Source organism: Pterocles gutturalis, unplaced genomic scaffold, assembly GCF_000699245.1.
Source record: "Pterocles gutturalis isolate BGI_N339 unplaced genomic scaffold, ASM69924v1 scaffold455, whole genome shotgun sequence".
Lineage (NCBI taxonomy): Eukaryota > Metazoa > Chordata > Aves > Pterocliformes > Pteroclidae > Pterocles > Pterocles gutturalis.
The window spans coordinates 14905-31305 of record NW_010142966.1 but is presented as its reverse complement, the minus strand read 5'-3'; the positions used below and the strand labels follow the sequence as shown (position 1 = coordinate 31305).

The 16401-nt window shown below is 38.9% G+C and overlaps 1 protein-coding gene across 1 annotated transcript; it reads left to right on the top strand.

Moving 5' to 3' along the window:
- Window positions 1-3: 3 nt before the first annotated feature.
- Window positions 4-8376, top strand: MRPL15 (mitochondrial ribosomal protein L15; the record flags this gene model as incomplete). The annotated part of the gene is made up of 5 exons (XM_010084524.1): window positions 4-51; window positions 3015-3172; window positions 5811-5976; window positions 6476-6599; window positions 7809-8376. Coding segments are annotated over 5 exons (834 nt in total), but the record flags the coding sequence as incomplete, so codon positions are not given.
- Between the last annotated feature and the right edge of the window lie 8025 nt (window positions 8377-16401).

Below are 16401 nucleotides of genomic sequence, written 5' to 3'. Positions count from 1 at the left end.
CCCAGGGTCAGCCTGGCCAACCTGAGGCCTAGCCCAGGCTCCAAAAAGCCGGTGAGTGTCTGCAGCTTGTCGAGTGGGTCGCGGGAGCGCTTTCCCCGCGGCGCAGGACTCTGGCAGCGGGCATGCCCGGCCCGGCGGCGGCTGCCTCGGGGGCTGCCTGTGGGGCGCAGGACGCCTGGCCAGAGTCGGTGTGCGAAGGCAAAGGAGGGGGTGGCACTCTTGTGTGTGTTGGTCTTCGCATGCCTTGTAGCTAGTGTGTGTGGCCTTAGCCATGCCTCAGGGTTTCGTTGGGGAGCGGGTGGAAACAGTAGAAGTATGGAATACCTAATGTTTATGAGCTGGGGTAATACCTTTAGAAAGGGAAGGTTAAAAGGCTTAAATAGAAAAGGAATGTGATGCCAGACAGCAGTTCTTGTTGCTGTTGCTTTCTCAAAAACAAAACTAAATGTTATCTTCCCTGTATCCTTGTAAAGTGATAGAAAAGTAAAGAAAAGAAACCAGGAAGAAACCCGTCGGGTTTGGGGGAAATATCAGTAAACAGGGGCATGAGATTCAAGGGCTAAAGTAATAGGAATAGAGAACTGATGAGGAGCACCAAGCAACACTTCCCTGTCGATGCTCAAAGCTCCCTGGAGGTACCTACAGAGTTGGTGAGTGCTGTGCAGTTGTAACCCCTCAGACCTGTGACAAGACAAGAGAATGGAAATTCTTCCCCCCTGCAGCTGTTGGGGCTCCCTTGTCAGGTTACTTCACTTGGAGTTCAGAATAGCTAGCTTGGAAGAAGCAGGGCTGGAGTGGTGATTCTTAAAGCTTTTCAGACTAATCAAGGCTCCAAAATGGTATTTTCAGGCTTAGCATCCCGAAGTTGGGAGATTGTCTGAACTTGAGGTTTGCTAGAACTGATGCTTTCCTGCCAGTGTTTGATCTCAGGACTTTTTGTTCTTCAGTATAGCTGTTGGGCTTAGGAAGACACTTTTTTAAAATCTTGAAAGTAGAGATTTTTGTATGCTCACTGGGTCTTTAGCAAGTAACTTCCAACTCCATATAGGAAATGAGTATTTTTTTTCCTTGTTAGTGCTGTTTGCCCTCAGTTAGAGTTCATACAAGTGACCTCAGCTCTGTTTTTCTGGTATTTTTCTTTTGGTATCTGACAAATGTGTTCTGTGATTAATGAAGTTCTCAAATAAGCAGATTTAAGAGTATTTGACTTCGTAAACCGAAGTTCCGGTAAAAAAAAAAAAAAAGTTTTGACTGGCTCCTCTGATGATCTAAAATCTGGTCAATGTGCTGATTCCACTCCATTTGCGATGGTGTACTCGTGTTAACTGAAGTCACTGTGATCTGGTGTGTGTGCAGGCACCTGCAGAAAGGGTGGGCCAGCTGTGTCCTCTCTGTGCCTCCAGGTGCTCACACCCGCCGTGCATTTTGTACTGCTGCTAGAGGTTGTGTGGTGAGCCAGAGCAGGGAACTAAACCAGCTGAAAACTAGTTAGATAAGAATTAGTTTAATTCTCTGACCTGTCCAACACAGAGCTGGACAACTGCTTCTGTCAGCACAAGAAGACCTGTGAGTAAAGCAGCGTAGCATGTGACTGGGGACAAGTCGACTTCCTTTGGTGGCAGGGCTGGTCTAGCATAACCCTGCACTTGAACTCTGTACTTTTTCGTATTAATCCAGAAAAACTGTGCATCTTAGATCAGAAGATGCTTCAAATACATTAATGCATTTTTGTCTGATGGATGTACGTACCAACTTTTCTGCTAGTGTTTCAGTGCACATGAAGTGCTCCATAACTTTGGAAAACTTGCAGACAAATAAAGAGCATAAACCATCAAATTTTATGTCTTTCTGATGTTAGGCTAATAATCTAGTACCATGATGTAATAAGCAGTTTTCAGACCTGTATTTTATTGACTATTCCATGCTGATCTGTAGGATTAGGAACACTCAAGAGTTTGGCTGTCTGAGTGTTGAATACAGAAAATGAGAAATTGAAAAGGCTTACTGTCGTTTCTTTAGTAATGAATTATTTACATTATTATTGATCCAACAGTGACTTAACTAAAGTTGGCTTATAAGCAGTGCAAATACTACTTAGGATGTGTTGCTTTACACGTCTCCTAGCCTGACTGATTCACGTTGAGGAACATGATGGAATACAGCAGATGTGTGAACTGTGGTGTGCAGATATGAGACTACTTAGCAACATGACTTTGCTCCTTCCACATGTGTTCACGCTTCAGTGGATGTTAGCTTAAATGGGAAAAACTTTTTAAGATCAAATGGATCTGTCAAAGCAATGCACAGACGCGATCGTGCCTCTTGGAGCTGAACAGTCTACCACGTGCGGCACGGCAGCAAGGATTCTGAAGCTACTTCTGGCTGCAATGCTGATTTAAAGTGCTCAGGAAACTAATAACTTAGTATCACTGTCTTAATTTAAAACATAAGAAAGTTTTAAAATACAGTCTTCTCTTTTTATTTGTAGTCATCAGAAATTGCAACAGCTGTGGACTCTTTAGTGAGTCCGTGAAAAGAAATACGTGCATAGCATGCATATAATGCAGCATGGTCTGTTCCCCTGCCCCTTGAAGTAGAATTGATTTTTTAATTATTTTTAATTTATTTTTTCATTGTTGGTGTTTGGAAGCTTTTGAGCACTGAGCAACTTTCTCATTAAATAGGAGGAAATATCTCAGTAGTTAATTTGGGAAAATTCTCTAACTTGGAGAGTGCAGGGTTGTGAGAGGTAGGATTAAATACTAGTATTGCTTTTGTCACAGTGTGTGTTCATGTAAACTTTCAGACTATTTGTGTGCCTGCCTAGAGCTGGGCTTTGCAAAAATCGCATTGACTTATTTTCTGACTATTTTTCCCCTGAGAGAAGAGGTATCTCTTATTTTTTTCCTCAAGAATCAGCATTTTGCTCAGTTGTTTATATCTCTGAAATCTTATGTTTTATAGATACTTATGTCCAAAGTAGTTGACTAAATGTGTCATTGATTGTTTTCAAGGAGAGAAGACGTGGCCGTGGAAGATACAGAGGTAGGAAGTGTGGTCGAGGTCACAAAGGAGAAAGACAAAGAGGAAATCGCCCCCGATTAGGCTTCGAGGGTGGTCAAACTCCATTTTACTTGGCCATACCAAAATATGGGTTTAATGAGGGACATAGGTAAGTTTCTTTACACTTACTCAGAAATTAATCATTGTCTGCTTTTCCTGGTCTTTCTCCTGAAGCTGGAATCTAATATGCCAAAACTGGCCTAACTGAAAATGAGACATTCCTCAGATTGTTAGCTTCCTTACCAGCAGAATCTCCCATTTATTGAGAGATTATTTTATGTAATTAATTCACTTATTTTCTGTTGTTTTACAGCGCTGGTTATTTGCCCTTTTCTTTGCATAATCCCTCAAATGTAGCAGGCTACCCTTCCTCCTACAGCTGAGTATATTTCTCCTCCGAGACCACTCGTCCGTACATGCGTGTTTCTCTCTTTGCCTCTGCACAGCAGAGAACTTACTGAACTGACTGGGAACAGTCCCGTTGTCTCAAGTGAGGATGTTAGGCATGGAAGTGTAATCCAAAGCCTTGCTTTGTTGTTTCCCTTCCCTTTATTCACCTGAAACTCTGATTTGCTGCTAACCAAACAACTCTGCTTCTCATGAATCTACTCTTTTAGCCCTGCAACACTGCAGTCTTTGTCTGTCTGTGCTCACTCTGTTCCACCTAGGATCTTAACAAGCTCTTTAATATCAAATCTGCTGGATCAGGCCATTAAATCATCTTTCACTATTTTTCTCCTCAAGCATTCTGCCTTGTTTGGCACTTTTGTCCTCTCTTCACGTTGTGCATGTTTGTGCCATGTACATCTTCCAGCTTTTTAATGTTTAAAGTTCATCTTCTAGCATGTCTTTTCTCCAGTCACTGTTCTTAGCTGGAGAGCTGTATGCCAGTGTTTTATTAATCTCCTTCACTTAGATTAACAATTACAAAATTTTAATTTTTTAAAATTTTTTTGTTGTTTAAATCTGGTTTTGTTTCCTAAGGTAGCATGTATGTTACTGGGGTCACTAACTGTTGTATTCCTTTTAAGTATGGTCATGAAAACTTCAGTACCCATACAATGCTGTTGCAGGCAGTAGTAACGAAAACACACCACACCTAGCAGGCAGTTCAAGAATGGAAAGACTAGTGTGTATTTGTTTGTGACTTGTTAGATTTGCAGTTTGATTTCATGTTTTACTTGGTGATATAACTTCATCAAGTAGCTGTGCGTTTTTGTATTTGCATTCTTTATGCATGCCGTGTAACTTACAGACCTGTCCTGGTTGCTAAAGATTTTCTCTGTGAGTGTTACTAGTTTTGAAGTATGATTCAAACTCTTATTTCCAAGTACTGTCATTTCCTTCTGTTTGCTTAAGTTACTATAAAAGTAGATGAGAAGCAGCTTTGATAGCTGAAGACAGAGTATACATCCCCAGTCCTACAAACAAAAAGCTGGAGAGTGCAGACACTGATCTTCTTATGTTAACGGTGGTCAAAAATTCATGAGTAACCAACAGCAAAAAGACAAGCTTCTGCAATGACAAGAAATTAATAGGGTTTTGCTGGTTTTGACCACATCTGACAACATGGGGAAACAAGTACCCTGTAATTTCTTTTCACTGTTTACAAAATTTCAGTGTCAGGCTATTGCAAGTTTTTTCTAGTGAACAGTCACTGCACTCGAGAGACGCTATCATGGCAGGATGGGAGCATGCTGAACAACATCTCTCCCTGTTTATCTTTACCTCACCCTTCTTTCTGTCTGCAGTGGTGTTCCTTCACTTCTTGAACTTTTGCTCTGACTGCGCATTCTGTTGCTTGTCTTTCTTGCTTAGCTTGCCAATGATAGAGATAAGCTTCTTGTCAGATTTTCTGCTACCACTCACGAATTTCCAATAGTAGTGGTCAAACTGATTGTATGAGGAAGTTTTGAGCATCAGCATAAATGGTATGCAGTAGGCATAGACACTGGAATCAGGAAAACTGTTCGAAGGATTGGTTTGTATAGTAAAGCTAGAACTTCATAAATAGCAAAAGTAGAGATTCTGATGAAGCTGCTGGCTATTGACAAAATATTCGAGCTTCCTTTGGGGTTATGGGTTAGTGCATATCTTCTCAATATTTCTCTTCCTTGGTGGTATTTTGAGGAAGTTTCAAATTAATACTTGTGTCAGGTACGGTGATCATAAACTATGAAAATCTTGTTGGATAAAGGCAAGCTATGCAGGAGCACATACAGGGTTTGGGTGATAGTGTGACTAAATCTGGATGGGAGGGGAGGTTATATTGGGGTTTGACTGGAGGGGGGAATGGTGTGTTTGTCAGATTTTCTGAATGTATCAGTGAGGCTACTGGTCTGGATTCACTCTGAAGATAGTAGTTATTTAGAATCATGTTGGCCTAACAAGAAATGCTGGCACTTCATCTTTGGCTGCTTCCTTAAACCAGTCAGCAGGTAGAGAAGTGTTCTGGAGTAAATTGAGCTCAGCAACAGCAAAATGGTGAATGTCGTATTGGGGGTGGGAGTGTGTGAGCAAACCTGAATGCATAATGGAGCCTTGGGCTGTAACTAGGGCTTGTATCTGCATTAAATTAAACTGAAAATTTTGACTTGTGAATGGGTCTGTTTTAAACATTCACTTGGTAGTTTTAGAAGTAGAAAATGGAATACAGAGTGGTGTATGTCAGTTAACCAGTTCCTATTCAAGCTTCAATTTTCTCCATTTCTCATTGTTTTGTTTGGTTTTTGTTTACCTCTCCCCAGTCGCAGACGTCAGTATCAGCCTCTCAGTCTTCAGAGGCTGCAGTACCTGATTGATTTGGGAAGAGTTGACCCCACGCAACCGATTGACTTAACGCAGCTCACTAATGCTAGAGGTGTAACAGTGCAACCTCTCAAAAGGGATTATGGTGTCCAGCTGGTGGAGGAGGTATGTGTAAAAGACCCTTGTCACATCAGGCAATATAAAGCCTTGGGTTTCAGTTTTTCTGTACCAGGCTGTCAGATTGTCCTTCCCCTGTTTTGGAGCATCTTTGCTTTTCTGAACTAGTTTGCTGTGGGATTTTTGTCGGGGTAAATCCACTAGAGGGCACTGTGTGTTAGCAGGAAAAAAAAAAGCCAGGATGATTTGAGACCTGTGAGACTACAAAAATAATAGTTAAGGAGCCCGTAGCAAGAAGTTGAAATACTATTTTAGAACAGAAGACTAGAATGTATTGCAAGAAATGTATGAATGTTTTGGCCAGACAAGATTTTTATTCAGCCCAGGTGACTGAGTGACAGCAATTTAGTGACCCGTCTTGGTGCAGGAATGGACAAATCACAATATTTTGCAGGATTTAATGTTCTTACAACTTTGTGGAGAAGCAAAAATGTATGTCCTGAAATACTAATTTTAATGTTACTCTAATATGTGTTGAAATTTACAGGGTGCTGATATCTTTTCAGCAAAAGTAAATATTGAAGTGCAGAGGGCATCAGAATTAGCAATTGCAACCATAGAAAAAAATGGAGGTGTTGTTACAACATCATTCTACGATCCAAGGAGTTTGGGTAAGAATTTATCTTCGTTTCTGACGTTTTTGTGAATATACGAAGATTAAATTATCCAAATAAAAGTTTCAAACATAGTTCTTGCTGGAAAATCATCCATTTCCATTCTAAGAGCTTCAACAACACATTGTTATACAAATGCTGAACTTTGAAGCATCCTCAGTTTTGCTTTTTTTTAACTATTCGCCTTATTAGCCCTAATATTAGTAAATGACTATTAGTGTTAATAGTCATTTACCAATCAGCCCATTAAAGAAATCCAAGTAGCTTTGTAAATAGAGGAACCAGTAGAAGATTGTTTGTTTGAATTTTTGTTGTCTTTATGTGTTTAATTAACCCTAAGAAAATTCAGGAAAAAACATGAAATTTAAAAAACGTGGTGGATGTTTATTTTTTAATTTAAAATACTTTTTTCCAGTTAAAGTGAGGAAATAACTAAGTTACAGCAGCTCAGAATCATTCCAGTCAAAATGGCTATTGTTTTCAGAACACTTTCACTTGAAGAATGAGGCTTTGCTTTGCTTGAGGCTGTATCCTGCCTAGTATTAATTCATGCAGTTTTTATTGACAATAATGGAGCTTTCATGTGTGAATAAGGCTGAGAAAAAGAGGATTAAACATTTTTAGTGTGCCAAATATATTACCCTGGAAGGATACAATTTTTTTTTTCCAATCCAGAAAATAATCAACATATTAAGGTTAAAAGGATTTGGATTATAATTTGCCAAATTCAGTAAAACTCGAGGAGGAGAGGGTAATCTCACAAATGGCAAAATAGGTGCACATGCCATTGAGTCTTTATTTAAAATACTTATAGAACCAAAAAAAAATTTACATTCGTTGGTATACCATGGAAATAGCCATGCTAATGGATTGTTTCTAACCGGGAAGTCAGTCCTTTAAATAAGTGACATCTTCTAGTTTAGTTATTTTATCTCTCCAAAGTAGACGTTCTAAGTGTATTAGAAGTAATGATTAATCCAGTCTGTCACTATAACTATCAATTATTTGTTTAGTTAAGTGAAACTTGTCAAACACTGTAATTCTGAACAAGAATAGTCTTAAGATTTTTTTTTTTTGCTTGATACTTTTTAATAAAACCTTAGTAATTTATTTAGCACAAAATCCTAAATAAGAAGGTCTCATTTTATGTCTTTAAATATGTATTATAAAGCATTGTGTCTAATTTTCTCTCATGTTTGCCCACAGAAATTTTATGTAAGCCAGTAGTATTTTTTCTGCGTGGCAAGCCTATTCCAAAGCGAATGCTTCCACCTGAAGATCTAGTCCGTTACTACACAGATGCCCGGAATCGTGGGTACCTGGCAGATCCAGCTAAAGTTGCAGAAGCCAGGCTTGAACTTGCAAAGAAATACGGCTATGTCTTACCAGACATAACTAAGGATGAACTCTTCAAAATGTTAAGCACACGCAAGGATCCTAGACAGATATTTTTTGGTCTTGCTCCAGGATGGATTGTAAACATGGCAGACAAGAAAATTCTAAAACCAACTGATGAGGGGCTGTTAAAATACTATAGCTCATGAATTCAGGAGTGGAGACAACTGCAGGTGCACAGGAAACATCTGGGTATGAAATAATGGATACAAAGTGGTGTTTGTTTTTTTTAAGACTCCTGTTACACTAGACAAAACATAAATTTTTTGTTTATGTAATCTTCTGCTGTAGCTTCGGCTCTTTTATTGTCATAGTACAGTGTATGAAAAGTCTTAATATTTGGAAACAGTGCAGAGTTAGACATAAAGGGTGTCTTCGGACACTTTCTCTTCTGATCCTTTGCCCATTATTTTTCTGAGACAAAATGTTTCAATGTTGCATTTATTTCAGAGGATGATTCCGAAGAGTAACTTGGCCTAATAATTAAGTTTGTGGGGCTTTTTTTTCCCTCAATTGGAAATCAAAAACGTGATTGTACAAAACTAATACTAGTTTTACCATTTTCTAAAACATAAATTATAATGCTGTGTAATGTGGTTGTATCTTAAATACCTCTAAGAATTAGACCATCTGCTCTTGGATGAGGAAAATTAAAACCAACCAGAAATAACAAAGTACAGAAGAATTCATTAACCTCTTCAATTCCGTAGCAACGTTTTGGATTTTGCCACTGCCGTCACTAGCACTAGAGCTTGAGAGGTCTTAGATTTTTGTCTTATTCCTTCAGATGGAATTGAGAAAGACAGGATGTGCAGTTTAAAAAATACATTTTATCTAAATTTAGGAAAAAAAAAAAAATAGCCATCTTAAATCAATGGCTTTTATTGTTCAAACAGAATTTAGAACTTGTCCAAACACAAATGCATAGCAGAGTCCAGAGTCAGGAAATATCAGACAGTGACAGTAGATTGTGAAGGATGCGGATGTAATGGACAAAGTATACGATTAGGATTCAGTTTGCAGCTTGATCACAGATTGCATATGTGACAGTGGACAAATGAGTTTAAATGTTGTGAAAAGTTATGAACAATTATTTTTATGGGAAACAGTATTTTAATTACGCCAACTTGACACAGTCTTGAAAAATGTTTTCCAACAAATGTTTGTTTCGTAAGTCTTTCCACAATACTGTATTATCACTCTGCAAGAGTGTTCTAGGTTTTGTAGAGGAGTTTAGGATTCGGCGTTTGGGATGATGAACCAAGCAGTAAATCGAAAGATGAGAGAGGAGAATAAGTTAATCTGTCAGAACTTGATCTAACCTCTCAGAAGTTAAAGAGATGCTTCATAATTACATGAACTTTAATGGAAGCTGAATTTGGCTTTAAAGTAGGGATAATTTGGATATTAAGATGCTTGAAAAAGTCTGCAGGACCTGCAGGAATAAGTCGCTTTCCAATTTTCATTTGCCTTTGGAAGTGCTCCTTCTAGTTTCCTGTGGTTGACAAACCGTCCCATCTCTTAGGGGAAGCCCTCTGAGTACCAAAATCTCCTGTTTCTGCTGTATGACACCTGTATTTCACTTGTGTGCTTCAAGGTGGGGGAAAAAAATTATCTTATTTCTCTTTTAGAGAATAACAAGAATGGATGAATTTTTTTGTTGGTGTTTGTCAATTAGCCCAGATTTTTGCTTCACTCAGCAAACTGCATTGTCAATTAATATGAGCATCTGTAATCACAAAACAAAATAAAACAAGTTGTCTATTCTCATGCTGATTAAATAATTTGAAATCCAGAGATTACCAACAGAAAGTCACTAATATTTGACAATTTTCTCTTCAGGTTCTGCTGTCCATTGTTAATTTGTGTCAGATGCTATCAGTAATGGTCATTCTCCTGATTTACGGTTTAAGCATAGGTGAAACAGAGCAAAACAACCCCAATATAAAATTGGGTTGTGAATAGCAGGAATTTGGTTTTAGTGGCATTAACATTTATATTTTATAAGGTGCACAACACTTTTTTTGGCACACTAAGAATAATACTGTGTGCCAAAAAAAAGTATAGCTGGTGTTAACGTGAATGTGAAGTAAATAACTTTCTCACTTTAGATGTATCCTGTTCTGCATCCTGATGATTGTTAGTTTGGAAACTTAAATGACAAGCAATACTTTTTTTTTTCACTTTTTTTTTTCTTTTTGTTATTACAATACTACTGCCTCCATTTGGGAAGGCGTTGGAGAGGGGGAAGAGTATTTATTGCCTTCCCTTATTTGTGCCATAATGTTTCTGTTTTTATGAATCAATTCACAATTGTATTTTGTGGAGGTGGTGGTACTCAACAGGAAAGCTACTTAACTGGAAGCAAAGAAGGAAGTTAGTCATATTAGTGAAGACCAGAAGACAAAAGTGTTTATGTATCATTGTGTATTTTTGGGAGGAGAAGAGAGGGGAACGCAACTTTGTTTTCACTCTTGCTCTTTGTATTAAAATGAACAAATTGCTCTCAGCAATTTTTTTTTTTCTAAATCAACTTCTTTGATACACACATGTGTGCACAAACTGGTTTCTGTATGTTTCTAAATGGTTTTCAGGTGAAAGGGTAACTTGGATAAAATGATAACAGTGAAAAAAAGAATGAAAACAGGAAACAGATGTCTGGTGACGTCGAGGGATTGGATAGCACTTATTCAGTGAACGACGTCTTAGTCACAAGGCAGCTGTATCCTGGCTCTGATACTATAACGCTACAAATACCTTGGAGCCAAAACAGCCACGTTCCACAAAATCCGGTCATTCTACTTTATAAAGGTGATCTTTTATCATCTTCTAATTGGAGAGGACAAAAAGGGCTGTACGTTGCTTTATTTAAAATATGCAATGCTTGTCTTTTTTTCTCTCTTCTGTTTACAGTAGCTAGTATTTTATAATGGTGATTCTGATTTTTATTTACTACTGAAAAAAGTGACAAGGCTATAGAGGATTTCCTGTTCATTTTATCTCGTCAGGAACACACGTCTCCTGGCAACCGAATACAGAATTATCAAAAGCACCATTAAGTTATTGACAAGGTTTCTAATAAATCAGTAATAAGCAGCCTCCCAGTGGACTGTTGTTTATATGAGGGTCAGGCTCACTGATGCAAGACTCTAAGCCAGTACTGGCATCTGAGGCCATTCTCTTTACTTAGGAATTTGAACCCTGTTTTCATGTTCGTAAGATAAATGAGTGCTTTGGATATCCTGTTTTGATAGGGGTTTTTCATATGCAGCACCCAATCTGCTGTAACCGGAAAAGTGTTATCAAGTAGCTGGGGAAAAGAAACATCATTTGTACCATAAAATACTGAAAGCCATTGCAGTTTTTACCAACAACCATCATACTTTTGAATGGTTCCTTGATAAAACTGATTACATATGTAAGAAAAATAAAATAAATACCTTGTTATATTGTAACTTGGTCATTAGAAATCACCTGTTATGAGATAGACTCCACTAACAGCAGACAGTCAATACTGTACTTACTTACTGCTGCAGACTTGGAATTAAGCAAGGTAAAAGAAATGCTTTTTGACTTTTATGTATACGTGCAACAAAGACACGCTGGCTTTGCATTTATTGTACTTCATAGTACAGTGTTAGCGTTTAACAACCAAAAGGTGCCTGTACCATTCGCTGATTTCCAAAAAGGAATAAATGAATCAATCAGTGGCCCTGACCTGAGTCTTCGCTGGCGATGTGCCAACATTGTTTTGACATACAAGCGTAATTGATGGTAGTGCTCCAGGAAGTCATATAAAAGTGATCAACTATGAAGATAGTTTCCCATTGCTATTTTATTATTTTCTATTTTATAGCTAAAATTTAAAATAATGCAAAGGTAACTTTTTGAACATTCACAGGTTCTATAAAACTTTGTCTCTAATTTGAAATTGCTGAATAAGTTTTGTATTTTAAATATTTAAGTGGTGTTTATGTATATCTAAAATAAGAAAGATGCAGTGTCTGTCCAAAATAGTTTAATATGTACTTCAGTTTGTTATGTTATGGTTTAACTTATTAAAATATGTACTTAGAAGTCCTGATACAACAGAATTCTTACCCATTAGAGGAAAACTAAGCTCCATCTGGTAGCCCAGGAGGCCCATCTTGGTCTTTTGTAGCAGAAACTTGTGTCATTGTCAAAAGAGCTATTGGTTTCTCAGTGGAAGCAAACTATCCTCAGATCTATTCTGTCTCTCGGTTAATATTCCCTCTCTTGCATCTGCATCTTCCTGAGGTCTCTTCTCACTTCTGTTGCAGTGGTGGGAACTACAGGTCTCATTCATTCTCACAGTGTCATCCTGTCTGGCCCACTCTGGGTTTGAAAATCTGGTTGTTTTATGTGCCTCTGGAGCAGGAAAAGTGTTGATCATTCCTGCATCTGTTTACATGAGGGGGTTTTTCGTGTCTTGGGTTTCCTGGACTGGTGTCGCTTTTGTTGTTAAAAATGTCAACAGCAATGTTGTTTACTTGTTAACCTTGTAGGTTCCAAGGCATACGCTGACCGAGTTGGAGGCACCCTTAAGCAATAGATTTGGAATTTATTGAAAGTCGAGGAACACTCCTAGAAGGGTGTCTGTGCGCTTAGCTCGGAATTACACACGCAAGTCTGAATGGAGAGGCAATTTTGCATTCAATGCATCGATGCCCAAAAGAATCTGTCCTTGCGCTTCTGGAAAGCCAGCCTCTGTAAGGTTAGTTAAGTTTCATGATAGGATTGTCCTGTTTGCTCCCTAATCTATAAATAAGGGCAACTTAGCCTGAAACTCTGCCATTTCTTACTGTTTATATTTTTATTGTTATTCCTTCGGCAGGTAATAACAGCTAGAGGTTTGTGTATGTAGAGCAGTCTATGAGAAATAAGTTGGTGTGTAGATTTACAATAAACTAGTTCTCTATGGATTGTTCTGTAATGCTAGTCTAGTTTGCCTTGCTCCCTGTGTGGAGTATCTTAAATTAAGAAAATAAATTCACTCTTAATATCTGACAAGGGAGATGCTTTCTTTACTTTGTTGAATGCAGCTGTGGTTCAGAGCTTCAAAAGTTGGAGTCCAAGTTCCCTATAAATTTAGTATGGTGAGATAGTCTTAATTTTGAAAGTAATACAGGTCTAAATTTATATTGTTCACATCTGTTTAAGCTCATTTCATAGTCAGAAGAAATCTGATTGATGTAGTCAGTGGAGCCTGAAGAATCACTGCGTTTAGCCTGAAGGAGACATTTGAGAAACTAAATTGTGCTCTGAACTCCACCAATTGTGACAGTAGTTCTATCACCTAGGGCGCATGTATATGCCTAAAACGTAAGTATTTGGAGTTGAATCGCACTCTGTGTTTTCAGTGACCCAAAATGCTTGAAGTTAATGGTGGAAAGATCTCCTTGTGGATTGTGAGTCACTGGAGTGGATTGCCTAGCTCAGCACTGGGAACTTTGAAAGTCTGATATACTGGATTGTGTTTGTCTTTGAAAATAAGCGTGCCAATTTAATAAAAAACAAGTTAGAGGACGTCTTGGTGCCACAAGAAATGAAATGCTGGCAGTTAAATGATCAGTGGTGTTTTACAACTATTGGAGAGCACAGCTTTTCCAGGATACAGAAACTGATGGCATCCTCCCCTGGAAGCCTCTGACTCTTTCAAGGTGGAGGGCTCCCAGTTCACAGCTCTGCACTGGTATTGCCATTCAAAATTTGGCTACCTACCTTCTTTGGCCCCTGTGTTTGAGATTTGGGACTGATCCTTCTACAGATTTTGACTTGCTATTTCTCCTGTTTTCAGTGATTTCTGGGGCACTGAAGCCTCATAGGTGCGTTTGGGTTTTAGTGAATTGGTTTTTGGTCCATAGGCAATTACTTATCCCTTCTTTTTTGGTGTTTTGTGGGGTTTTTTTTGTTTGTTCGGTGGTTTTTGGTTTGTTTTGGGTTTTTTGGCAAGGCAGTCGCACTAATCACCACAGCAGGCAGGCAGAGCATGGACCATGTACTACTTTTGAGACTGTTCCAGTCAAAATGTTATTCTACTGGTTTTATGTTGGACTTGGCTGGCTTGACATTGCTTCTGCCCTGACTTCTAGGACTTGTGAAATGTCTGGGCTAATTGTGACTTTATTGTTGGGTTTTGTTGTTCCTGTTGTTATTGGAAGGCTCCAGCCCTTCCAGGTTCATCATTAAATGCAGGTGTTTACTGTGGAGTGATCATGAAATGAATTAATGTAGCGAGGATGTGAATATATTGCAAAATTGTACCTGGGTCAGTTATTCTGCATTCATTTGTGTGTATCTGAGGGAACTGAAGCACTGGGATGCTGTGATTTTGTCTCTATTTGTTGTGGAAAAACTTATCAGTCCATTAAGAGAACCTAAGAAGAAAATGGAGGGGTTTAAGGTGTAAAGTCATTTTTTCTGTGTCTTGTGAAACGTGCATGTTTTCTCAGTTCAAATAGTTGCTCTCAGCTGAGCCGGATGACTTTCCTTGCAGCATATTGGGAAACCGCAGTGGCATCACGCCACTATGGGCACTGACATGCAGCTGTGGTACTGTAGTTGGCCCTAGAGAAAGAAGGATAACCTGCTCAGACTTGGGAACATGAGAATCAAGCTCTGAAAGTCTCTGAAAGAAACATAGGAGTATTCTGCAAACACCACTGAAACTCCACTGCGTGTTTCATTGCTCTTTGTTTTTGCTGACTGTACTGTTACAAACTGTAAGTACTCAAGAAATTACTTAAAGAACACATTTTAGTTTTTCCTTGTGGTCCTTAGAGTTTTCAGCCCTGCAGGGATCTTGTTTCCAAGAATTGTTCCTGTATCCAGCAAGGCTAGAAGCAAATTTAAGAAGTGGGAGCCAGCCTTTTCATGCGATGGCATTATTCCAGGAACCGGTGCTTTAGGGTAAACAGTAAATATTGTGAGGCTTGCAAAGCCCTTACTGATTCATTGCTTATACCCTGCTGATTTATTCATTTTTTGAAAGCTTAACTCCTCTGCTGTCTCTGCAGCTGACCTCCAGTCACATCTTCTCGGCATAAATGAAACATGCTGTTGTTTCCAGCATCCAAACCTGAGGGTAACAAATATTATATTACCAGGTACATCAGCATCCCACACAAACGACGTCCTCCATCCACCCGAACTCCCAGACTGCTGTCTTCATTTGTAGTGCTGAGAGTTGCATCTGCTCACAGGGACAGGGAGAAGGTCCGGTGTCCTTCTGGTACAGGCAAGGCTGACACCTAGTGACCAGATGGATTTATTCCTATGGGAGTTCACTGAATTCTGGTTCAGTATTTGCTCTTTTCTAAGTCTGCAAAGTTTAAGCTTCAAAGTGAATAGTTAATTTATTTCGTCATCACTTTTGGCCTTTGTTTTCAGTGTTTCTAGTGTGCTCTTCTAAAGATGAAGCTTAGGTAGCTTGAAAGCTTGTTCAAGTTTAATATTTGAGCCATGAAGGTTTTGCATGTAGTTTCCTGGGAGCTGTGCATTGCAGCTGCTCTGAACAAACTGTGAGGTGGCTGATAGTAATCAGAGGCAAGTTCAGAATATGGTCCTGTTGTAGTTTTTCCTTAATAAAGGTCATGGCTGACCTTGGTGTTTGGATTCTCTTTGTTCATCCTGTTTTAAAGAATCCAAAATCGAACATCATGGAATAATTCTCTGAGTTGCAGAATTTTGTGCCTATTGATGCCTGGTGACCAAAGGTAGCATTGTAGAATGACACTGCCACCTGGAAGCACTAACTGTCCCATCATCATTGCAGATCCTGCTGGAAAGGCTTTGAGTTCCCTGCCTTAGCGAACTGCAAATTAAAGAAGAAGAGAAAAACTAGCTAAAAGGCTTTTCCAGAATTCTTCTGATTTTTCTTTGGTTATCTAGATTAACATTTCAAGAATATAACATACTTCTGAGAATTGTGTGCGACCTTTGCCAAAAGGAGTAGCCATATAAATTTGGGAAAACAGCCTCCGTAATGTGAACCAAAGCAGTCGTCTCCTTGTAAGAATAATCATTGACTCCAAAAGTATCCTGCAGAGGTTCTCTGGTACCCCACGTTGGTGGGTTTCACTTGAAGCCCTATACTGGAGCCCTAAAGAAGCCCTAGAGCAGTCCTTGGGTCTGGAGGAATTTTTCTCTTTTGAATGTCTTTTGTCATTTAAATGTTTCTTGTAATATTGGAAATAAGCGTTTTGATTGATTCAGCATGACTCTTTGCTACTAAAGCTGTGTTTGGCTACACAAAGAGTCAGAGCTCCATGTTTTTCTGTGCCTGAAAGGAAACTTTGATTCTTCCTGAATGAAATAACTAGGAACTTGCACAAGCCCTGTGTTGTTGAACGGAAAAGGCAGGCTATTTTTCCTTCAGATAATA